The 23,840-nt window shown below is 41.5% G+C and overlaps 2 protein-coding genes across 2 annotated transcripts; both read left to right on the forward strand.

Moving 5' to 3' along the window:
• Positions 1–2,758: 2,758 nt before the first annotated feature.
• Positions 2,759–20,125, forward strand: LOC114799049 (zinc finger MIZ domain-containing protein 2-like). The gene is made up of 20 exons (XM_028995189.1): positions 2,759–3,501; positions 8,608–8,716; positions 11,074–11,188; positions 11,354–11,547; positions 11,828–12,011; positions 12,832–13,053; positions 14,776–14,970; positions 15,088–15,174; positions 15,269–15,443; positions 16,382–16,523; positions 16,702–16,780; positions 16,879–17,010; positions 17,113–17,218; positions 17,350–17,507; positions 17,599–17,666; positions 18,233–18,301; positions 18,400–18,662; positions 18,922–19,088; positions 19,189–19,383; positions 19,509–20,125. The coding sequence occupies exons 2-20, from the start codon at positions 8,667–8,669 to the stop codon at positions 19,614–19,616; spliced, it is 2,709 nt and encodes a 902-aa protein (XP_028851022.1). The 5' UTR covers positions 2,759–3,501; positions 8,608–8,666; the 3' UTR covers positions 19,617–20,125.
• Positions 20,126–20,951: 826 nt separating this feature from the next.
• ppiaa (peptidylprolyl isomerase Aa (cyclophilin A)) lies at positions 20,952–23,057 on the forward strand. Its single transcript, XM_028995190.1, has 5 exons — positions 20,952–21,106; positions 22,101–22,131; positions 22,226–22,314; positions 22,395–22,567; positions 22,664–23,057. Exons 1-5 carry the CDS (start codon positions 21,038–21,040, stop codon positions 22,794–22,796), a joined length of 495 nt encoding a protein of 164 aa, XP_028851023.1. The 5' UTR covers positions 20,952–21,037; the 3' UTR covers positions 22,797–23,057.
• The last annotated feature ends 783 nt before the right edge of the window (positions 23,058–23,840 follow it).

A 23,840-nucleotide genomic window follows, 5' to 3' on the forward strand; every position in this document is an offset into this window, starting at 1 on the left:
TGAGGTGTAATTTTTTTTTCTTTTTAACTTACTTTTTTTTTTTATATATATATATATATATATTCTAGGCATTTAAAATTTTCCTTCTGTGCACATGACACATATAGTCAGGCCCATAAATATTAGGACATTGACACAAGTCAGAACAAGCAGGAGCTGAAGACAGTAGAGGCCTGGCAGAGCATCACTGATGTCACTGACTAGGCTGTAATTTACTGCAAAGGATTTGCAACAAAGTATTTAAAAGTGAATATTTGATTTATGATTGTTAATTTGGCCCAGGAAAAATTGGAGGCACGTTGTAACTTGTCATTTCTACACAGTTCACCTGATTTGGATGTGAATACCTTTTTTTAAAAAGCTGAAAGACTGCAGTTAAAGAACACATTTAAAGAATGTTTCATTTCAAATGCATTGTGGTGGTTTAAAGGGCCAATGTCACAATATTTATAGACCTGACTGCAATTGGATTAGAACTATTGGTTAAATTGTAGGTTAGTTGTAGGTACCACATCATACCACTAGGAGGTGGTACTGAAGGACAAACGCATAGTAGCCAATATTGTTCAATAAGATCACTGTCTCAGGCACTGCGACAAGTAATCAGTAAACTTGTATTACACATAATGCAGTAGACTGAGGTTTAATATTAATCTAAGGACATCTCTTTCACCCACCTCCGGCGACTGAGTCAGCAAGTGAAGCCACATGAATTGCGAGATTTGGTGGAGGAACAAATGCAAATTTCTGAAGGTTAAAAAAAATGGTGTGGTATTTCAAAATGTCTTCATGATTCAGCAGTATGTGGACTATGTAAGTAGATGGCATTTAAAATTCATAAATGAATCATTCTGTAATGGGAGGGGTTTCCATGTTCTCCATGACTGGGTGGGTTTTTCCATTTTCCTGTTGTGTTAAACTTTGAACTGACTCATGCAGTGTGCAAAGATTCAACGTCATTTATATTTGAATGATTTCAAATGAGCTACCCATTTCTTATGCAACTTCATTTAGGCCTTTTTAGTTGCTTGGAAAAAGTGAACACTTTTTTTTGCCCAGATTCTGCAGCCACCATCTGCTGTTCCAGACCCCCATCCCCCTCCATAGATTCTGCCATATCAGCTGCCATTATTTTGCCATAAATTAGACAATGCTGGTCTATATGCAAACAACATATTTTTCTCTGTCAAATGACTCTGCCATGGGGCAAAGTTCTTTGCTCTGTTCAGTCATTACTATACACACCCACAAATATGTTTAATAAATCCATGATTACAAAGGCGTCTATCAGGAATAGCATTTTCATTTTATCAATTTTATGATTTTTGTTCCATTTCATTCATGAGGATTGTTCTTTTTTTCAAATAAATTCACTATATTTATGTTAGAGGACTGCTACTGTGGCTGAGGTAATAAACTCAAGTATGGGAGTTGTGTGTCCCATGGCACCGATTCTGAGCGTAGATGCACAAGAAGTTCAAGGACAAGCTGTCACTCCCACCTAACAGCCTGCAATGAATCATACTGTCACAGTCTGATGAGATTCATAAAATAAACAAAGAAATCACAGAAAAAAGCTATGAATGTTAATTATCATTATACACCATTGTGGTCAATGGGGCTTGAAGAATCTGATCCAAACTGATCCAGTAATATAAGGTCAGACAATCAAAAAGGGCAGTGGTGGCATAGTGGTTAAGAAAGCGTCCCCGTAATCAGATCCGCCAAGGTGCCACTGAGGTGCCACTGAGCAAAGCACCGTCCCCACACACTGCTCCCCGGGCGCCTGTCATGGCTGCCCACTGCTCACCAAGGGTGATGGTTAAAAGCAGAGGACACATTTTATTGTGTCACCGTGTGCTGTGCTGCAGTGTATCACAATGACAATCACTTCACTTTCACTTTCAATATGTGCATGAAGTCAGCCAATGCATGGCAGCTCTTGCTCCAGTTCTAGGAGTGCCACTTGATCAGGTGACCTTTTAATATTTGACAGGTTGAAGGCATAGAATGTTGTGCCTGGAAATAATATTACTCCAATGTCTGCTTTGACAACTTCTGGACAAAATATAAACTCTATGGCTCTAAACCACACCCTGAACATCTATGAAAATGACTTTTCCCTTTTTGTAATTTAAAGGATAACAGTCTGGGGCCATAACTTTCATGTCAAATTTTAAAATTAGACAATTATCAGCAGTGTTCAGACACACAGATTTTGTCTGAGAACAAAAGGTCACATAATCTGGAGTATCATTAAAAAATGTCAGTGTATGACATACCAATACTGTTTCTAAATAAATAAGTTAATAATGAGTTTTGTTATTAGTGGAATCGTTTGAAACACATCAGTTCAATATAATCATTCCAATTATTTCATTGTCATGATACATATTGTTATGCAGATCATGACAGACATTACGACTACGTTTTAATTTTGCTGTTAAATTAACCTAAATTAATACATTGAATGCAACAGCCCATCTGCCTAATGATGTATTGTAAAATAAACGATTATCAAATTATTTCTTCTATTCAGTAATGGCATTTTGGATGAAACGGATGGGGTAGTGCACATTAAATGCAAGCTTTTGAATCCTAGATACAAAGGATGGGGTGCGATCATTCATCACCAATGTGGTAAGACGCCAAGATGTTTTGTTCTCCAGCATGATGCAATGAAGCAAAGAGAGAGAGAGGGAGAGAGAGAGAAAAAGAACCGAGCCTATCGGAACACAACACCGAAAACCTCTCGTCCAACTAGTTTCGTCTGAGGCACGACGCCGCTCCGACGTGGGCGCTCAATGGCCACACGAGGAGGACAGTAGCTGCCTGCCCTCAGCCCTCATCTCATGAATAAATTACCGCAGCCCATTGTGCAACAGAGGGGAGGCAGCTTGTTGGCTGCCAAAAGAAACTGTGGACGCGCTGGAATGGAGAGTTCACAGACAGAAATGCGAACCTCTCGACCGGGATCGCTGCGCTAGCAGTCGTAGCTAGCGACATTAGCGGCTCCTCAAGCTGCGATACTTTTTTTTTTTTTTTTTTTTTTAAAGGATCTGCCATCGTTTTATTTTATTGTTTTACCCGCTCGTGCGTATTACTATAAGTTTTAATATCAGGACAAAAGACAATATGCAGCTTCGTTTATGACACCATACCGCCACGGGTTAGGCAAATGGAAGCTAAACGCTTATAGCCTGGCTAATGCTAACAAGCTAAGGGCGTTTCACAACCAAGTTTGCCGTGAAGCCGAGCGAGCGAGGGGCGAAGAGAAATCTCGACAGCCCCAGCTCAGCTGCCGTTTCTCTGACATTTGAATGGGACCTAAATGTAACATTTCGGCGGAGACGGCAGACCGCCTTCAACCCGAGGAGGCATAACACATGTGCTGTACAAACGGCTCGTTTGCTTCTTTATATATATATTATTTTTTTTTGCCATCGCGGGGACCTGCAGCAAGCCTGAAAACATCCGACCGACCGCGGGCTGGAGTCGCAGGTGAGCTCGGGCGCTAGCCCTTAGCACAAAGCTAATGTCACCCTCCGCCTTCGCGTTTCTCGTTGTAACAAATATTCTGTCCTGTCGCAACAAAAACAGCCACGACACTGTAGATGTTCTGCTGCACGGTTACGTGCGACGTGTGTGTGTGTGTGTGTGTGTGTTTTAAAGCAGCTTACGGCGCTAGGTACCTCCGGGCTAAGGAAGGTGGCTCTAGCTACGGCGCTAGCCTGCTGAGGGCTTTATGCCAGCAGGCTGCCTGTCCCCGACCAATTTCCATCTTTAGCAAGACGGGCTTTTACATTTATTCGATTTTTCACTAGTTACGATGACCGCTCGTTGGAATTGAAGTGGGGTTAAGTGTGTTGCGTGGGGGCACCGTGGAAGTTGCGGGATTTAGGGCTCCCGCTTTGCGGCTCTGGGTTTAGGTTTAGACTGGGTTTATCGACACCCCCCCCTTTCTTCTACAACAGCCCCGTGAGCGGCCACTAAACCCCCCTTGCGACAATTAGATAATTTAATGTTTTATTAATTTTAATAAAGGAGGCTGTATTGCAATGTGGTAGCCCAGCACCGATCCAAAATGTCTCCCTGTAAGCAGTTGCATTTCAACACAGTGGAGACATGACTCCTCGGTTACTGACAGACAGTTCTACCCTCGGCCTGGTTGATGTGTATAAAATGCGTATTAACAAGTAGGACAAGGTTATATGTTGTGATATAAATAGCTACTGCTATCCTTGCACTGTGTCACATTTTTCATGGCTTTTTCCAGATATCATATAATTGTTTTATGTTGTGGTAGTGCTAGTGTAAGGTATGTGTAAGATACTAACATATTGTCCAGCTGCTTCAATGTTTAAGTGTTAGAAAGCCTCAGCCGACCTGCCACTAAAAATCCCTTTTTGAAATGGATGCGTTGCCTCGGGCAACTGATGTATCTGAAGTTTGGTGTCACTGTCACTGACCAGTCTGGTGTCTTTGGTGAGAACTGGTGTATGATCGTTATATTTGCATAAGCGATCCAGTCCTATTGTAATATAATCAAAACTGGAACTGGTTTCACTTTCCCCTGGTTCATTAGAGCGGGTGGCTAATGTTGGAACAGAATATTCAGCAACCGAAAGTTGTTCTTTTCAGGTTGAGGTGCTGGGGTTACTATTACATCATTATTTATGAACAAGGGTTGTTGCTTGTCACTGGATGCTCCTTTCACTCAATTGTTGAGCTAAGACAGTGGGGTTTGGCACTGCAAGAAGTGCTGGAAGTGTTCAGTAGAGGCTAACCAAGGGTTTACTTTGCTTACAAGAGAAGCATAATATAAGCAACCAATCTCTCTTCCCCCCAATAGACCAAGGATGAGCCAGTCACATTTCTTGGGCTCCTGTGATGGCCGGTGATAGCCAAATTGTCAGTCTCCAAACTCCAAGATTCAATCTGCAATTGTTCTGTCAGATTCAGAAGTTCCGATATACTTCATTGCTAGTGGGATTATACATCCTTTAGAAGTAGACAGCTTGATCTATTTGGTTCTACTTCAAGAACAGAATGTGCCTTTGCATGGTAAGATTGGCAGAGATTAGCTACGTGGAACCAGAAACAATGAATTCAGCGTCTGTACTCTCTAGTTCAGATAGGGTTTAAAAAAATAAGAATTTTGATCTTTTATATGCCTTTTTAAAGAATCAGAACCATTTAGGTCATAAATAAATAATTTTTTGGTAGTTACAGCATTCAAATGAACTGTATGTTCTTTCACTTATTGCCATGGAATCATTATAAATATGCATGATAAACTGATCATTATACCCTTTTTTTCTTTTTTAATATACATATCATAAGACAACTTGGAACCACTTTAAATGTGTTAAGCTCAACAGCAAATGAAATAAAAACAGAGGCAAGTACTAATGAAGAAACACAGGCGTTGATCACCATCTGGGCAGAGGAAGAGATCCAGCATGAGTTGGACGGGTATAAAAGAAGATTTGTATTCTCTTTCTCCGAAAATCTTGCATTCTTGGTCTACATCCCAGTTCTGTCACTTAATAAGTACCGTTGGTTCCAGTTCTTCTTAGTTCCTTGTTTTTTGAGCTTGTCTCCCTTTAGAAAGGTGGGAGTGAGACGAACGAGAGTGGAAAGTTGTGGGTGCGAGTGAGTACAACATGCGCAGTCACATGCATGTCCATCTGTGTACTTTTTTGTCTGACCTTTGGACACTCACCTGTGCAGTTTCGGGACATTCCTTCCCAGGTGTTCTCTTTCTAAAATGACGACAATGAAAGTGAATTGGATACACCACGCCCTCCCACATTAATGTAACCCCCTGAACACATATTGACACACACACCCTAACCGGTGGGTCAAGTGGAACAGACCTGCTCTCAGTAACCAGTTGTGCTGTGGAGGGGTTAGGACTGGTTGTGTTTCGTGATGGGAAAGACACCAACCCCTCCTGGCTGTTTACTCTTGTCTTACCGTGTTACACTGTGTTTTGAAAGAATGCTTAAATATAATATGATTCAACGCCGTGTCCCTGTGTGGTGTGAGTGTTAATCTGCCTATTGGTGGGGCGCAGGCCATCCTGTGAAGGAGAAAACGCCACTGCCATTGCTCAGTTTACTGACTCTTGGGCCATGTGAGTCAAACTCTCAAGTCCCCCGCTCTACGTCCGACACAACTACAGGGTGGGCCATTTATATGGATACACCTTAATAAAATGGAAATGGTTGGTGACATTGATCACATTTTATAAGTGGTCAGAAACTTCTAAATAACTCATGAAAGAATAGTTACGTTAAAACCAAGCACACCATTGTTTTTCTTGTGAAACGACCAATAAATTTGATGTCACATGACCCTCTTCCTATTGAAAAAACAAAAGTTGGATCTAATGGTCAACTTCAAAATGGCCACTATGGTCACCACCCATCTTGAAAAGTTTGCCCCCTCATATATACTAATGTGCCACAAACAGGACGTTAATGTCACCAACCATTCCCATTTTATTAAGGTGTATCCATATGAATGGCCCACCCTGTGTAATGTATTCATTGTGCTAAACTTGGCGATTTGGCCAGTCTGAGGTGTGTGGTGTCCTCTATGCAAGTGGTGCCCAGGTATGTGAACTCACCTGAACTTGTACCGAGAAGGTGTTTGTATTGTACCCACCCTTGTAGTGTGTGTTTGAATGTACGTGAGTGAAGGGACGGTGCTGGTGCTCGGCCAGTGCAGAACAGGTCCGCATTTTCAGTAGACAGGACGTCAGCGGGAGCCGCATGGTAATTCGTCACAGGACGAGCCCCTTTGATTAGTGCACTTTTTAAATATTTGTTGAATTTCTGCGTACAGCCAAATAGTTAGAAGCGCTTTAATTTCTTCAGTGCTCCACGTTGCCATACTTTGGCATGCCACCATTTTCTCTTCTACAGCCACCAATCACTCCACCCACTGCTCATCACATCACAGATTCTCGGTACTAGACCAGCACATTTTAGGGGCTTGTTTTAGGGCACCGGCACCAATAGTTTTTTTTGGAAAAGTGTGGCCCAGGTTCCAAAATTGGGAACCGGCACTGGAACCAGAGCAGTGGAAAAGGGGTATGTTAGCCATGTGTGTCAGTAGTAGCTTGACAGGTTTAATCTGTGGATTTTTTTTATTTTTTATTATTGAATAGCTCTATACTCTTCCATTGAGATGTGAGTGAACCAGTAGATGGAATGGAGTTTCTTGGACAAGCATAGCCAAGGCTGTGTCTGCAAATAACAAGTCACAAAGCTCAAATAGAATAAAAACAGACCTCAGGCAAAACTAGACACTATATCTTGATCATGTTAGCATAGTCCAGGAGGCTCAGAGCAGGAGTAGGAGGAAATTACTGGGAAAAGCTAAAAATATGGTATAATGAAGAGTTTCATAGGCTGAAAAAGGCTAAATTAAAAGTGGAATGTGGTAGAAATGGTGTCAAATTAAAGTAGAGCTACCGCAGGTCATCATAGAAGGTAGAGATTGAATGGGTTGGGATATCACATAGAAGAATGTGACTCGTGAACTAACCAATGTGTTGACTGGGCCAACAGGGTTGGTGTGAAGCTCGTTTAGGGGGAGGGTTGGTCTGTGACAGTGGTGTGATGTGTTGAATAGGGGATTGTTTGCTCTTTTACTACCACAGGCTTTAAAGACCCTGTTACCTCCTTTGGCTAATCTGAATAGCTGGTCTGCTGAGTGCTGGCTCTCTGCTTTGTTATTCCACCAGGACTGAAGTGGGAGAACTGTGTGTCACTGGTTCAAACCCCACTTACTACCTTTGTGTCCCTGAGCAAGACACTTTACCCTAAGTGTCTCCAGGGGAACTGTCCCTGTAACCACTGATAGTAAGTTGCTCTGGATAATGGCTTCTGGTAAATGCCATGAATGTAAATATAGGGAGGGGGGCTTTGTTCTTCAAAAAATTCACTTAAATGTCCATTAACATAGAATCTATGAACATTTTAGTCAAGTTCAGTTTATTTATAGAGCACCTTTAAACAACCATTTGACCAAGGTGCTGTACAAGGTAATGTGTACATAAAATGGACAGCTAAGAACAAATACAAGTAAAACATTTAGAACATAAGAAGTAAAACAAACTCTTGGTCTAATTGGACCAAATTACCGGAGTGTTCTATTATTTTATAACTTGAATTGATAAGTTAACTATTCAGAAATGTTTCCATAATGAGACAGCCCTTTATAGCGCTTGCTGTCACTGTTTTCCATGCTATACATTGCTGTCCTTCCTTTCTTACTCTCCATTCATCCTAATGGGATGATTGACTGACCCAAATCTCTCTGGTGAAATACTGATGGAGAGATTGGGGGTGTGGGGGTGGGTGGAAGACACTGCTGTTAGAAGCAAATTTGCCAAACAATAGTATTGCTCTGAGTACATGGATGGATACAGGGAATGAAGTGCATCTGTGTGTCCATTTAATAAACATGAAGTGGACACCATATTACATGGTGGACTGGGGGGAGGTACAGATGGAAGGTTTGTCCAAAGTGACAGACATTCTGGAACCCATTGATTTCAGGTGAGCTGTCTCTAATTTTTTTTTTTCATTACAGGCCGCCTGTAGGTTGAGGAGTGTTTTGTTGGGGTTTGTTTCAAACCCCTATCCCCTCCAATGATCCCCATCAACTCCATGAAACCTGGGCTGCCTTCGACACCACACAGGTACCCATACCATCTCTGTCTGACACTAGAATAACAAAGCATATCTCAATAAGTGAAAATGGTAGTTTGTTACAGTAATTTAACATGGAAAACTTCATAAATGCTGTTTCCATTACACATTCAATTAAATATGATTTAATGTTGATTTGTTAGGCATGAAATAACAGAACTTATTTGAATATTACATTTTCACAATATTCAAATCACAACTAATGTAAGTTTTTGAAAATAATGTTTGTAATTAAAATTCAATACAGCAAATCAGACTTTTTATACTAATAATTTATATTAACTTTGAAATGAACATATAGGTCCCACATGCACTACAGCAGAAAATTGCAGACTCTCAGTGTAGTTAATCTACCAAGTCTGATTTTTATTTATTTTGTCAACACCTGTCAAACCTTTGAAACTGAAGGGTCCAGACAGTATCTAGCTCCGTTTTTAAATTCATGCTCAGTTCCAAAGATTATGAATGGTCATTATAACTAAGTGGCCATCAGACATCCCTCAGAGATGTGAGAGCACATAGAAACACCAATCATCATCATCAGTATATAACATGGAGAATTCAACCAATCAGAGGTAAAGAGGAAAACCACAAAAAGGAAAGAGATGGTTTCTCAGACTGTTACAGTTCAGCTGTAACCCATATTCATTGCTATGAGATGTTAAAAATACATTTTAATTGCATTTATTTTAAGATTTTAGCTTCATAGCATCTTTAGCAGCTTTGCAAACCAACTTGCATGTGTAATGATCAAAATCCATTTGCTGCACTGGACTTCTATCGTTGTTTTGTTCTGGGAACGTTTTATGACTTCTGGTTTGCAGAAAGGGAGCGGAAGCTGAGGTTAGAGGTAGTTTTAAGGCAGACACAGAATTTCAAAGAAAGATTTAAATGGCTTCAACAGTCATTAGAACTGCCACACCAACATCAGTGTAAAACATGTAATGCAAAAGTAGGATCTTGAATTGATGTAGAATTTTTTTTTTTTTAATTATATAATAACATGCACTTTTTCTAAATAAAATTTCACCAGGAACTCTGCAAAGTACATCCACCCTACTCTAGGGCCCAATGAAATTACTTTTATTTTTTCCTAAATTCCCTTTTTTCCCCCCATATTTTCAGTTATAAGTGTATTTGTTCACCTAAAAACTGTGTGATTATGCAGTGGATGGGAGAAAAAAATAATATTCTTTACGTGATTCATGGGACATTTTGATAACACAAGTTACTTTAGCCCCGTAACTAGTGGTTGGAACTATGAACAGAACTATTGCACCAAATATTTCAGTGTTTAATGGGTGTCAAATCTGCAACACTTCAATAAAATAATGTTTATACAATACCAATATATGCCACTAAAATGACCAAGATGGTGTGATGCAACAATGTCACTACACGAGTGCTGTTAAGTGTAACATATCATAGCCTAAGTTAAACCGTGTTGCATAGTTGCATTGAACTCTCATGGCTGCCCACTGCTCACAAAGGGTGATGGTTTAAAAGCAGAGGGCGCATTTCGTTGTGTCACTGTGTGCTGTGCTGCAGTTATCACAATGACAATCACTTCACTTTCATATATAAACTGGAGTTATGGTAATTTGCTTTATTTTAAAAATTGACATCGTGAAAACAAACCATGTTTCAAATTTCAGATATTGAAATTAAATAATGTATTACATTGTAAGATAGGTACTCAGACATTTTAGGACGAAAAAAAGAGCTAATATATTACAGAATTTCTTTTAGCGTTTAGGTTTCATTTTCCAGAGAATTTCCCCAAATCACATTTAATCACTGTACAAGAAAGTGCTTGGGCATTTACTCTTTGCTTTTGTAAACCATGTACATGTAAATATTACACATTGTTCCATTTGTAAAATAAGCTTTTCACATTTGAAATAAACAAAAAACACATTAAATAAATAAACATTGGCAAGACCAGGAATACAAAAAAGTTAACTGGACCCACGTTAATAAAACCAAGTTGTGGTTCTTGGTTGATAGCCTCTTCACCTTAGCTGACTGCACGTTTACATTGCGTTTGTGTGTGCGAAAGTCCCACCTCAACAGGAAACGTGTTTTCATTTTATATGTTTGATTTCGTGTCTTCTGCATTGCAGAAATCATAGGGCCCTACTACTCTCTACCATTCAAAGCAGTCTTGCATTTGGACCAATACAGTCCCTTAGAATTTCTCTACAATTTTATTGTATACTGTACTGTGTACTTTATTCAGGGCACTTTTCACTACAATGTTACACTACAACTGTGCATTTGAATGCTGAAATGTTGTTTTCTTGCTCAGAGACAATGCTGATTTGGAGAACTGATTTGTTCCCTACAGTGACTGCTCCTACCCGTATGACCCTGTGTCCTGGCAACAGCAAGCTAATCAGCCAACGGGGTCCCTCTCTGTGGTAACCACAGTGTGGGGTGTGAGCAATACTTCGCCCAGTCAGGTAATGAGCCAAAACTCCTCTGTTAATTTGATTGTCAGTAGATTTGTTGTGCTCCTTTTTGCAGGTCTCTTAATAGAATTTACACTTGGTAGCGATATTTAACATTTATGTAGTATATTTTTAATAATGCTACCATTTATTAACTTTTTTATTAATTCACTGTAGGTTTTGGGCACTCCTGTGGGTCCGGGGGGAAATCAGACGGGCGGTTCCATTATGCCGAGCGGCGGCCCTGGCATGAACTCTGCTCAGTTCATGGGGCAGCAGGGTTGCCCTGACCCTAACAAAGGATACATGCAGCAGGGAGTCTATGGACGGCCAGGGGGAGGTTACCCAACAGGGCCAGGTTTTGGTGGCAGGTGAGCAGTTTTCAGTAAAATTGTAAGTCTTTATGCAGTTTGAACTCATTTCTTTATTTGTTTTTCGATGTTAATTAGTTTAGGTCCATCACAGTTAGTGCTTACATGTGCTTAGTGCTACTTATATATTGGTTTAACCTATAGCGCAACTACATTTACTTCTTGTAGCCAATATCATTCAGGTTGCCCTCCTGTTTTTGATTTTCTCAAAATGCATTAACCCAAATGCCACACAGACACTTTTTCTGTCAAGGTGATTAAAAAAAAAAAGTTTCCTTAGTTACCCGGGAAGCGGAGGTGGCTCTATGGGCATGCCCCCCCATGGGGCCCGACAGCAGGCAGACTTCACCCAGGCTGCAGCTGCTGCCGCTGTCGCGGCTGCGGCTGCCACAGCAACTGCCACTGCCACAGCGGCCGTCGCTGCTATACAGGAGAAGCAGAACCAGGAAATGAGTTATGGCCAGGTAACGGATGTTTCCTTTCCTCATCTGTGGTGCACCAATTGAGTTGTTTTCGCTTGGACAGAAGCATACTTTTTACTTACTATTATTACTATTTATTTTGCATTTAATTTATTTTAAAACTTTTTTTATTTTAAGGAATATATATGTGTAGCACAATGTTCCTTAAAAACATGAAATTAGATTGGATATATATTGGTTGTTTCTGAATAGCTAAAAATATTTCAATGTGCATTATGGTCTAACCCTCTCATTATACCATAATGCACCCTGTGTGACCAATAACCTTTTGTGGCTTATTGCCTTTTGTTTTTTCTCATACAAATGCATTTGTAGAAGGAAGCCTGTGATTATATAGTCTGCTTGAGCAGTCATTTCATTTATTGATGTACTCACCCTGTGTGAATGTTTCTTAACCATTAGTTTGAAGTGGCCATATGGGGAAACTACCGGGTAAATGAAAGGTCACTTGGTTTCTAACAATTGCATTTTCAGGTCACTCAGACTTTTACATGTGTCATTTGTTTGTACTGACCGGCATGCTCCACATTTCAACAGGCAGCTTAGATTCTTCAAATACTCCTGTAACTTAATACAATGCAGTCTGCCCACCACATACACACAACTTCCTGTAGGGTTAACAAACACTCATGCACATTTCCTGCATGTACGTGACAGCTCTCAGCACTGGAACAGTCCGGTAAACCTTGTGAACTCTAGCAAAAAAAACAAAAAAGGTCTAGGGATTATATTTTGTTAAATCAATTCATATCAATAATTAAGTCTTATGAAGAGAATATAAGGAGACTTTTGCAATCCTCAGATGGGTGGTCCTGGGCACTTTGGCTCTCAGTTCATGCCCCACGCTGGCTCCCGATGCCCTCCTGGGATGGCCCCATCAACTATGAGTCCCTCACGACCTCCCTCCATGGCTCCCATGTACGCTGCACAGGGACAGAGAATGCCGCAGCATCCAGGATACGCGGCTGGGCAACAGGGACCCCCAAGACTCCCACAGGGCCTCAAACGACCCTATAGCTCTGAGGTAAGTCCACAATACTGGTTAACAATTTTAAGACTGATCATAATTTTTCACATTGTATTCTCTGCCATGCAAATACCGCTCTAGTGTAGGCCTACTTATAATCAGTAATTGCTTGTCTGAATTATTTGTACAGTTGCAAGAAAAAGCATGTGATCCTTTGGAATTTGCACAAATTGGTCATAAAATTAAAGTGATTCACAACACAGCACCCTGTGCACACAGTGAAATGTGATGTCTACCATGAAATGCACCCATGGAGCACTGTGCAAGGATGGCACTTTGCTCAGTGGCACTGGCAACCTTCTGATTACGGGTCCGCTTCCTTACCCGCTAGGCCACCACTGCCCCAAAATGTGATCTGAAGTCACAACAACAGGCTAATAACATCTCCATGTGCTAATTGGAGACAGGAGTCCGACAACCTGGAGATTCTCTATAAAGAAAAACACACCAGTTTGAGTTTGCTTTTCTCAAAAAGCATTGCCAGATTGACCCATGATTAAAAATTGTTGACTTGCATAAAGCTGGGTTAAATCTCCAAAAGCATTGCTGTTTATTAGTCCATGGTAAAACAAAAAATCTATAAATGGAGAAGTTCAACACTGTTACAAGTCTCCCTAGGAGTGGTTGTTCTGCAAAGATGTCTGCAAGAGCATTGTTGTTGGCGATAAAACTCTAAACAAGAATGGAGTTCATGGGAGGACACCATGAAGGAAGCCACTGCTGCCAAAAAAGCACATTGCTGCATGTTTGCAAAAATAGCACCTGGATGTTCTACAGCTCTACTGGCAAAATATTCTGTGGGCAGATGAAACCAAAGTTGAGTTGTTTGAAAGACCTACACAACACTGGAGAAAAACAGGCAAAGCACACCATCAAACTCTCATCACTACTGTGAAGTATGGTGCAAGCGGGCATCATGGATTGGGGCTGCTTTGCTGGCCATGGGGAGATTGCTAATCAAATGAAAAATGAATTATAAATTTTATCAAGGAATTTAGCAGGAGAACTTAAGGCCATCTGTCCTCCAAATTAAGCTTAACAGAAGATGGGTGATGCAACAGGACTATGCTTCTACCCAAAGCATAGAAGTAAATGCGCCTTCTAGATTTGCCCAGTCCTGACCTCAACTCGTTTGAGATGCTATGACATGACCTCAAAAATGTGATTCACGCCCAAGCATTCCAAGAATATTGCTGAACTTAAACAGTTCTGTAAAGAGGATTGGTCAAGAATTACCCCTAACTGTTGTACAGGTCTGATCTGCAACTACAGGAAATGGTTAGGGTTATTGCTGCCAAAGTAGGGTCAACCAGTTGTTAAATCCAAGGTGTCACTTACTTTTTCAATAAAAACATGAAAACATAATGATTTGTGGTATTAGTTGTAGCAGAATGTGTCTGTTGTTGGACTTGGAAGATCAGATCACATTTTATGACAAATTTGTGCAGAGTTTCACATAATTCACATTGGAGTGGAGGCCTAGTGGTTAAGGAAGTGGACCTGTAATTAGAAGTTTGCCAGTTCGAATCCCGATATGATCATGTAAATGATGTAAATGGCCATAAGGAAACGTTGGAATTCTGCCAAATGCCTTAAAAATAATTCCAATCTGTATGAATAATTTAATCAATTTCATTTGTTGTTTTCCTTATTTGTTGCATGTTTATGAGAATGTTTTCATTTTAAATATGGGCGTATCTTTCTCTTCCTTTTCTTTAGGGCTATCCTGGACCTCCTTATGGCCCAGGCTCCGGCTCCGGCCCTTACCCTGGACAGCCCATGCAGTACCATGGCCCTGGCCCCCAACAGTCTTCCACCTCACCCTCCTATCAGGGGCACAAAATGACTGTCCAACAACCTGGCAACATGGGCCAGTACCCTCCTGGTCCAGGAAATCCTGGGCAGTACTTTAAGGTATGTCTAGTGTTGGATTTCTTAGGCACGTAAATAGGATTTATGTATCACTTATGAAGCACCCTGTGGTCCAGAAGAGATTTATTATGACATAATGTCAAAATGCTTGTGTTGCAGGCAGATCAGTTTAATGGACCAGGAAATGCATCTTTAAATTCCCTAGCAGGAGGGGGACCTGGAGGGCCGTACAACTCCTTTAATCAGGTTAGATTCTCACAGGCCTTTGCTCATTTCACCCCTGTCACCCACAGTAACTTCAATTTAAATAAGTTATTTTTTGTTTCTCTTACTTTTCCAGTCTGGCAGGGCGTTGCCTGGTTACCCCAGCTCTCCGCTGCCAGGAAACCCCACCCCTCCAATGACCCCAAGCAGCACCATGCCCCCCTACATGTCCCCTGGCCATGACGTCAAATCACCCTTCCTGCCTGACATCAAGCCCAACATCAACACCCTGCAGCCTCCTCCCCCTGCAGGTAAGAACTGGAACTGGAAGTATTTCTACTGAGCCAGAATAGTTCCATATATGTGTGAATGTGTGTGTGTGTGTGTGCTTTTCAATTTACACCTGTGAAAAAATAAAGTTTGCTTTATCCAAGTGCTTGCAAGTAACAACCTGCGAGTGTGAATTCACACTTGCACATACAAATCATTTTGGAACTAAATTGCCTAGTGCTGGCAGAAAAAGATTTGCTCGCATATCCACCAATCAGATTAATTGTTTTTATAGCCAATCACAAAGCTGCAGGTAAGATAACACATCCTGGTGCAGAGGATGACAAAGGTGCCAGAGAACAACATTATGGCAAGATGACAAGTAGTCAGAACCAGCCCATGAGGTTTGTTTAAGTCACATTTATTTAAAAATGAATTCACCAGCCCCTTCTGATTACTCACTTTATTGCCAGTAATGTTGTACTCTGGCGCCTTTGTCGTCATCAGTGCCAGGATTTGTTATCTTACCTACGTTTACATTTACGGCATTTATCAGATGCCCTTATCCAGATCGACTTAAAATCAGTAGTTACAGGGACAGTCACCCTGGGGCAACTTAGGGTTGAGTGTCTTGCTTAGGGACACAATAGTTATAAGTTGGACTTGAACCTGGGTCTTCTGGTTCATAGGCGAGTGTGTTATCCACTAGGCTACTACCAACCTGATTGGCTAGCAAAATCTGATTGGTGGATATGTGAGCAAATATTTTTCTGCCAGTGCTGGTTATATTATTGCCTAAATAATTTGTTTGTGCAAGTGCATATTCTATTCGCAAGAGCACTTCCTGATTTCAAGATTTGCTCAGTATTTTGCTAATACAAATAGTTTCAGTGCAAACAAACTACTTTTAACGGGTGTAAATTTAACAAGTATATATGGCCCTTGTCTGGCTACGTTCGTTTCATTCACACCTCTGCAGCCAGTCAGATGGATGAGCTGCGGCTGACGTTCCCCGTGAGGGATGGAGTGGTACTGGAACCATTCCGGCTGGAACACAACCTGGCCGTCAGCAATCATGTCTACCAGCTGAGGGACTCTGTCTACAAGACACTTATGATGAGGTCTGTTTGCCATGTTCTCAATGTCTTTGTTTCCTTTTCTGGATTATGAATATGCACTTTTTATTTGTGTTTGGTAAAAAAAAAAAAAAAATGCCAGAAGTGCATGTAAACTCATGAAATCAGTTCATTACTGAGTTTAGTTTTGCATGTGTTTGTGTTTTTGTGTGCTTATTCACAGGCCAGATCTTGAGCTTCAGTTCAAATGCTATCATCATGAGGATCGACAGATGAACACAAACTGGCCAGCCTCTGTGCAGGTGTGTGTGTGTGTGTGTGTGTGTGTGTGTGTGTGTGTGTAGTGGGTTCTTTATATATTTTGTCTTAATCTGTATTTTAACTAAATGTCTCCAAACAGGTGAGCGTTAATGCCACTCCCCTTACTATTGAACGTGGAGACAATAAGACATCACACAAGCCTCTATACCTGAAGACTGTCTGTCAGCCTGGACGCAACACCATCCAGATCACTGTCTCCGCCTGCTGCTGTGTGAGCACTTCACCCTACTCTGAGAGATGAGATTGTGGGTGAACGCCTCAGGTGAACTCAGTGAAGTTGATGTTTTCGTCTCGCCCTCTGCCCTCTCTGCAGTCCCACCTCTTTGTGCTGCAGCTGGTACACAGGCCCTCTGTACAGTCTGTGCTCCAGGGTCTGATGAAGAAGAGGCTGCTGCCTGCCGAGCAGTGCCTTGCAAAAAGTGCGTTTCCATGACAACACAACCCTTATAGTCTCATCTCATATATATATATATTTTTTTTTTATCAATAGAGTTCTGTGGGGAAAAGTGGATAGGAGAAGAGAATGTATATGTATGTTTTTCTTACACAGTTAAGAGGAATTTTAGCAGTGGTACAATTCCGGGCACAGCAGGCCTAAATGGAGAGGATGGAGTTGAGCAAACGGCCATCAGGGTGTCCCTACTGTGCCCAATCACATTCCGACGCATCCAGCTGCCGGCACGTGGTCATGACTGCAGACACATACAGGTGAGTGCATACTTAATTCATCACAAATTTGTGTGTGTGTTGCGTCACAGAAATGTAAGCTGATTGGTAAAACGATTTTCATGTTGACCAGTGTTTCGATTTGGAGTCGTACCTACAGCTGAACTGTGAAAGGGGAACCTGGCGCTGCCCTGTGTGCAAGTGAGTTATCACACTCCCCTTAACACTGAGCTCAAATGCTGCAGTTATAGCCTTTGATATTAAATTACAGCCTTAAATATTAAAAATGAGGTGTGACTAATAAAAGTTTTGGTTAGTTATATTTTGGGGCATTCAGTGCCTTTCTAGTGCCTTTTTTTAAATAATGGTGGGCAAGGGATAAAATCAAACAGCATATACAGTACTGTGCAAACAAAACAGTTGATATCTATACGACTGGGAGTTGGTTTCTCCCAATTCTGTAAACGAACGAATGCAACCAAAAGTCTACAGATGGCAAACAATATTGTTTTTCTATACACAGTATGTCATCCTCATGAAATAATGAAATTCCGTGATAAACAGTAAATCAATATTTGATCTATTTTGACATTAATAATATTGCTTGCATCTTAGACCGTAGGTGTTTTTTTTTTTTTTTTTTTTTTTTTTTTTTTAACAATATTTTTTCAAGAACTTCTTCCTAAACGTTTGCATTTAAATTCATCTGATGTACATAAATATATTATGCATAGAAAAGATGTTGAAGATATCTTTGTCTCTTGCAGTAAAACTGCTCTCTTGGAGGGGCTAGAAGTGGACCAGTACATGCTGGGCATCCTAATCTACATCCAAAAGTGAGATCTAATTTAAATATTTCATATTGTATATCGGATATTGAGACTTTTCAAAAGTATGTCGTTTGCAGATTTCTTAATTATGCTTTCCGTTCCAGTTCGGACTATGAGGAGATCACAATAGATCCGGTGTGCAGTTGGAAGCCGGTCCCAGTGAAGCCAGACCTGCACATAAAGGAGGAGTCTGATGGGCCCGTCCTGAAACGCTGCCGTACACTGAGCCCTAGTCACATGGTGCTGCCCAACGTCATGGAGATGATAGCCTCCCTTGGCCCTGGACCCTCCACTGCCCCAGGCCCTTCACCTTACCCCTCCATGTCAGCAGGTGTTGGTAGGGCGGGTCAGGACTACAGTGGGCAAGGTAGCCTAGGAACTGACACACTCCCATAACAAACACTCTTCTGCACATTTGGTCTTAAGACTGCATAAAAGTAAAGCTTTTTAATGTAAATGTCTGGAAAGTATAGCTTATACTTGTAACCTATGGTCAGAAGGATGATATTAAGGCCAGGTCAATATGATGACCACATACCCAAGATTCTTCTGGAGGGCTTTTAAAATAAAATAAAAAAATGACTCACAATGTTTAAAGTTATTATGTACTTGTTTTATCTCCATAGCTTCTGGATTCCCTAACCAGGCAGGCTTTCCAGAATTCCACAACTCACCAGGTACCCCAACCTTGGGGGAGTTTCCCAGTGGACCCCCCTCCTTGTCCTATCAGTCTGATCTTCCCAGAGGTGTCCTCACGCCTGACAAACCTGGAGGACCGCCTATTGCCCCTCAGGTTAGCGGACATGTCTTTTTTTTTTTTTTTTTTTTGTTTCCTATTTATTGTGGTAAATATGCACCAACAATGCATTGTTTGTTTCTATTCCTGAGTGTAGATGCCCCATTCAAGCCGAATGGAATCTCACAATCCTTTGCAGCAGCACCAGGGTGCTCACAGCAGTTCAAACCTGGAGGGCACAGGCGCTCCACTGCCTCAGCACAATCCTTCCCAGAACCCTCGGGTAAACACAGATGGCTCTTTTGGGCTGGTGGGCTCTTCAGCACCTGAGTCATCAGATTCAGCCCTGGATGTGAGTGATTGATTGATTGATTGATTGATTATTATACTATCTGTGTCTGTTTCCAGCTTGTTCTAATATTCACACATTAAATTACCATTCGTGATATTCATTCCGTGCTTACTCTCTTATTGCAGTTGCTTCCGGAACTGACAAACCCTGAAGAACTCCTGTCATACCTCGGACCCCCTGACCTCCCAAACAACAGCAATGATGACCTTCTGTCTCTGTTTGAGAGTAGCTGAACTCCTGCACAACCAACACCATTTTAATATCTCCACCTCTTCAAACTGTCCTTCAGCCTAACTGTGGCCAAGAAACATTATGTGGTGGGCTGGAGGTTGAGCGGCTCCTTCTGTTTTTAGGTTGTGGTTTTAAAAAAAAAAAAAAAAAAAAAAACAATGAGGAGAAAAGAAAATGAAGTTGACATGCAAGTCCATTATCAGAAGATCTGCATTTGATGTATGTGTCCAAATTAATATTTTAATGTTTTATATATGTAAGCTATATTTGCCATCCATCCCCATTTTACATCCGTGCCCTTCCCACTCACACAGTTTAGTATAAAATAAAAAAAGTAAATCGAAGCTCATTTGTGAGTCCAAGGAGGATCCTTTCTTGTGTATTACTGTATATTTTAATTAGTGCAGATGTGCTCGTTCAATATGCCTTGATGAAGATGGTGGAGAACCAGTGATAATCCACTTTACAAAATTACAAAAATACTTTTTAATTTAATAAATGGCAAAAAGTTGCTGAGCATTGTTCTTGTTTCTTGTTCCATGTTTTCATCAACACTGCAGTATCAGCTGCACTGCCATGACAAAGCTCAGAGGCTTCCTCTATAATAATCAGTATAATAATTCTTAGAAAAATCTTAATATATTGGAGCTGTGTGGCACAGGATATAAACTATTAATTATTGTGTGTGTTATTATGAATATTTGTGATTAATATTAACAGATTGAAATTTAATATAGTTATTACTATATTAAATGTTCCCGGTTCGAATCCCGATCCTCCAAGGTGCCATTGAGCAAAGCACCGTGCCCACACACTGCTCCCCGGACGACTGTCATGGCTGCCCACTGCAGCCATGACAGGCGTTGTTAAAAGCAGAGGACGCATTTCGTTGTGTCACCGTGTGCTGTGCTGCAGTTTATCACAATTACAGTCACTTCACTTTCACAATTAGACGTTTTATTCACATAACATGATATAACTTAATTACGACACAAACATAATTTATACTCATTTGTATCCGGCGTATATTAAAGCGTCTCAACATACGTAGATCCGTCACTTATTTCCGGCAGGAACGATATGCAAATAGCTGTGTTCATAAATTAATTCTATTGGTGAAGATTATTGTCTGTCTGAAGCAGAAGTGAATTTCATTGGTGGATGCCAAGGCCGCCCACGGCGTCTCGCCTTCGGCGCCATTTTTCCTGACGCCGAACCCAGTGCGTCGATGCAGGGCAAAATCCCATTCGCGAAATATCACGTCAATCAAAAAGGCATCGTCGCTGATTGGACAACCGACTGTACTCGACGCAGACGTCTTCTCGTTTATATCGGACTCCGCCATCACGCAGATTCTTTCCTTTTTCGCCTCGGTGCGGTAAGGGGTGTGGAGTAGAGCCCGGTTTTCTACCTTAAATCAAACATGTCGAAGCCAAGGGTGTTTTTTGACATAACCGCCAATGGCGCGCCTATGGGCCGGATTGTGATGGAGGTATGTGGGCGACAGTTAACTTCTCATTGCAGCGTGTTGTGGGGTTTTTGGGCCGTAGGGATTTTGCCTCTTTGTGTTCTCCCAGCCCCGTTCGCACGTGGTCTTCGTTGGTCCTCGATTTATTGTATTTTTTTTCAAAACTGCTCGGTGTTTAGTCCTCGGCTGCATCGTTCAGTGACGGAATTTCCTTGAATGGAACAGCCGAGTTTTGCGGTGGGGGGGCCGGATTGTCCGGATTGTGCTCTGCGGTCTGATTTCTGTACGTCCGATGCAGACGCGGGCGTTTTCTGACCAATCTGACTGCTGCACCTGTGACCGATGGCTGACTGCCGATTCAGCGCGATTTCTTTAAGGGCCGTTTTGTTATGAGCGTCTAGTAAACGCGCTCTTTTTTCCTATCTGCGCTCAGAGATAATACCTCTTGTATTAACACGTGTAATATAAAACTGATCTGCAGTTTTATGCCAGATTTGGGGTTCCGGTGAAGCCTGCGGCGCATGCGCATTGCGGCGGATTCAGATTTTAAGATTTTCGATAATTCAACATAAAATAAGCTTTCGTTGCCTCGATTGTGCTTTTTTTTTATTCACACCGATTGCTTAGTCAATGGTGGCCTCGAGTCTGCGCGTGAGTTCAAGTCCAAAGTTTATTTTTGTGCTTGTTTTATGTTTTAAGTACTTCGATCGCGGAGCATCCTTCAATCGAACCGAACCGAACCCCAGACTGGGAATGTGCCTCCCGTTTCACGTGTGCGGCTCTGCGTTGTTTTAAAAACTCCGACCGGAAGTAGGATTGTAGCTCCAAAGGCCCACAGCTGCTGCACTCCTGAGACGCCATTACAGCGGTTCCTACTTCCAAGCCTACGCCCTTCCTGGTCTTATATGCCGTGAAAGACCTGCTGGACTTATTTATATATTTAAAAAAATGCATTCTGGGGAAACATATTTGCCTTTCTAATGCCTTTTTTTTTTTTTTTTTTTTTTTTTTCCCTTAGCTGAGAGACGACGTTGTCCCGAAAACTGCAGGTAACCCTGTCCTCCATGCGACCCCCCCCCAATCATCGCATGAATATTTAAAGTTTAATTAATTAACGTATTCCTTTATCCAATTGCTATGTAGAGAACTTCAGGCAGCTGTGCACTGGGAGCCAGGGATTCGGATACAAAGGCTCCACCTTCCACCGTGTCATTCCTGGGTTCATGTGCCAGGTAAGCCGCTTGCCAGGATGTTCCAGTAGTGCCGCATATTTCCGTGTTGAATTTCACTCTCGTGAACCAAACCTCTACAGGGTGGCGACTTCACAAATCACAATGGAACTGGCGGCAAGTCCATCTATGGTAACAAGTTTGCAGATGAGAACTTCAGCCTGAAGCACACCGGCCCTGGCATCCTGTCTATGGCGAATGCTGGGCCAAACACCAACGGTTCCCAGTTCTTCATCTGCACGGAGAAGACCTCGTGGTAAGCATTGCGTCGTCTGGATTTTGCTTTATTAGCCTCATCCACAGTTTAAATTGTAGCAGCGGCGCGTCTATAATTCCCTCCCTCTGCTTCTAGGCTGGACGGGAAACACGTTGTGTTCGGCAGTGTTGTGGATGGCATTGACGTGGTGAAGATAATGGAGAAGTGCGGTACAAGCAGTGGAAAAACCAACAAAAAGCTAGCGATTGCTGACTGCGGCCAACTGTAGGATCCCTTCCCCTATCCAGCGTTCCTCACCACACCACCCACCCCCCTCAATACAATTCGGGGACCCTGTAACAACCCCTGTTATAAGTGCTACATTCCTGATTAGATGTTCTACCCTTTTTTTTTTTTTTTTTTTTTTTTTTTTTCCCCCCCTCCCTTTTCATCAAAAATGCCTTTTTGCTAAGATTTTTTTTTTTGTAAGCAGTGAACAGTCCCTTGTGGTTTGGTTTGTATGAAAATAAAGGAGTAAAACCTTGATCAACCTTGCTTTTGTATTATTTTGTATTAAAATAACATACTGGTCAGCCCATAACTTCACAAAGTGTTTTCCTCTGACTTAAAGGCATGAGATCTGTATACTTCTATTAACAGTTCTATTGTACTGTGAAATCTCAGTTGTACTGTTGCAAAGCCCTTTCGTTCAGCTCTATAGTCTACCACCAGTAAGTAGATGTATGTATTTAAAATATATTTTGGGTGTGATTAAAACTGAACAAGTGTTTAACAGGTCATGGCAGGAAGTGAGAACATTTTGACCTTTAGAAGTCTAGTGTGTTTTTTTTTTTTTTTTTTTCAATGGCTGACCCCACCAAGCAGTCAGAGCCCTCAATGCGCTGCAATCACTAAAAAACTGACCAACTCAATACACTTCCGGCCCTAAGCACCTGATGGCACATTGACCCTTTTGCACATGTTTGTCATGTCTCCTGTTATAAATATCCAACATATCAACTTACAAGCATTCTATATGATGTCCTATTCGTTGTACAGAAAAGTTTTGCTTTTCTTATGGAGATCTGTAAGTTAGTATAGCTTACTGTATACGTACATTGGGGTGAGCTGGACCGCAGAGTGAAGGCAAAGGGGCCAACAAGTGCTAAACACCTCTGGGAACTCCTTCAAGACTGTTGGAAAACCATTTCAGGTGACGACCTCTTGAAGCTCATCGAGAGAATGCCAAGAGTGTGCAAAGCAGTAATCAGAGCAAAGGGCGGCTATTTTGAAGAAACTGTGTGAAACATTATTTCAATACACGGTATACAGT

This window comes from Denticeps clupeoides, chromosome 11 (genome assembly GCF_900700375.1).
Source record: "Denticeps clupeoides chromosome 11, fDenClu1.1, whole genome shotgun sequence".
In the NCBI taxonomy this organism is placed as follows: Eukaryota; Metazoa; Chordata; class Actinopteri; order Clupeiformes; family Denticipitidae; genus Denticeps; species Denticeps clupeoides.

Excerpts from the sequence above, each read along its gene's own strand:
- LOC114799049 (XM_028995189.1), top strand. The coding sequence starts at position 8,667 with ATGATCCCCATCAACTCCATGAAACCTGGGCTGCCTTCGACACCACAC. Across the intron at positions 13,054-14,775 it reads AACGACCCTATAGCTCTGAG|GGCTATCCTGGACCTCCTTA; the intron begins GTAAGTCCACAA and ends CCTTTTCTTTAG. Across the intron at positions 18,302-18,399 it reads ATCCTAATCTACATCCAAAA|TTCGGACTATGAGGAGATCA; the intron begins GTGAGATCTAAT and ends TTTCCGTTCCAG.
- ppiaa (XM_028995190.1), top strand. The coding sequence starts at position 21,038 with ATGTCGAAGCCAAGGGTGTTTTTTGACATAACCGCCAATGGCGCGCCT. Across the intron at positions 21,107-22,100 it reads TGGGCCGGATTGTGATGGAG|CTGAGAGACGACGTTGTCCC; the intron begins GTATGTGGGCGA and ends TTTTTCCCTTAG. Across the intron at positions 22,568-22,663 it reads TGCACGGAGAAGACCTCGTG|GCTGGACGGGAAACACGTTG; the intron begins GTAAGCATTGCG and ends CTCTGCTTCTAG.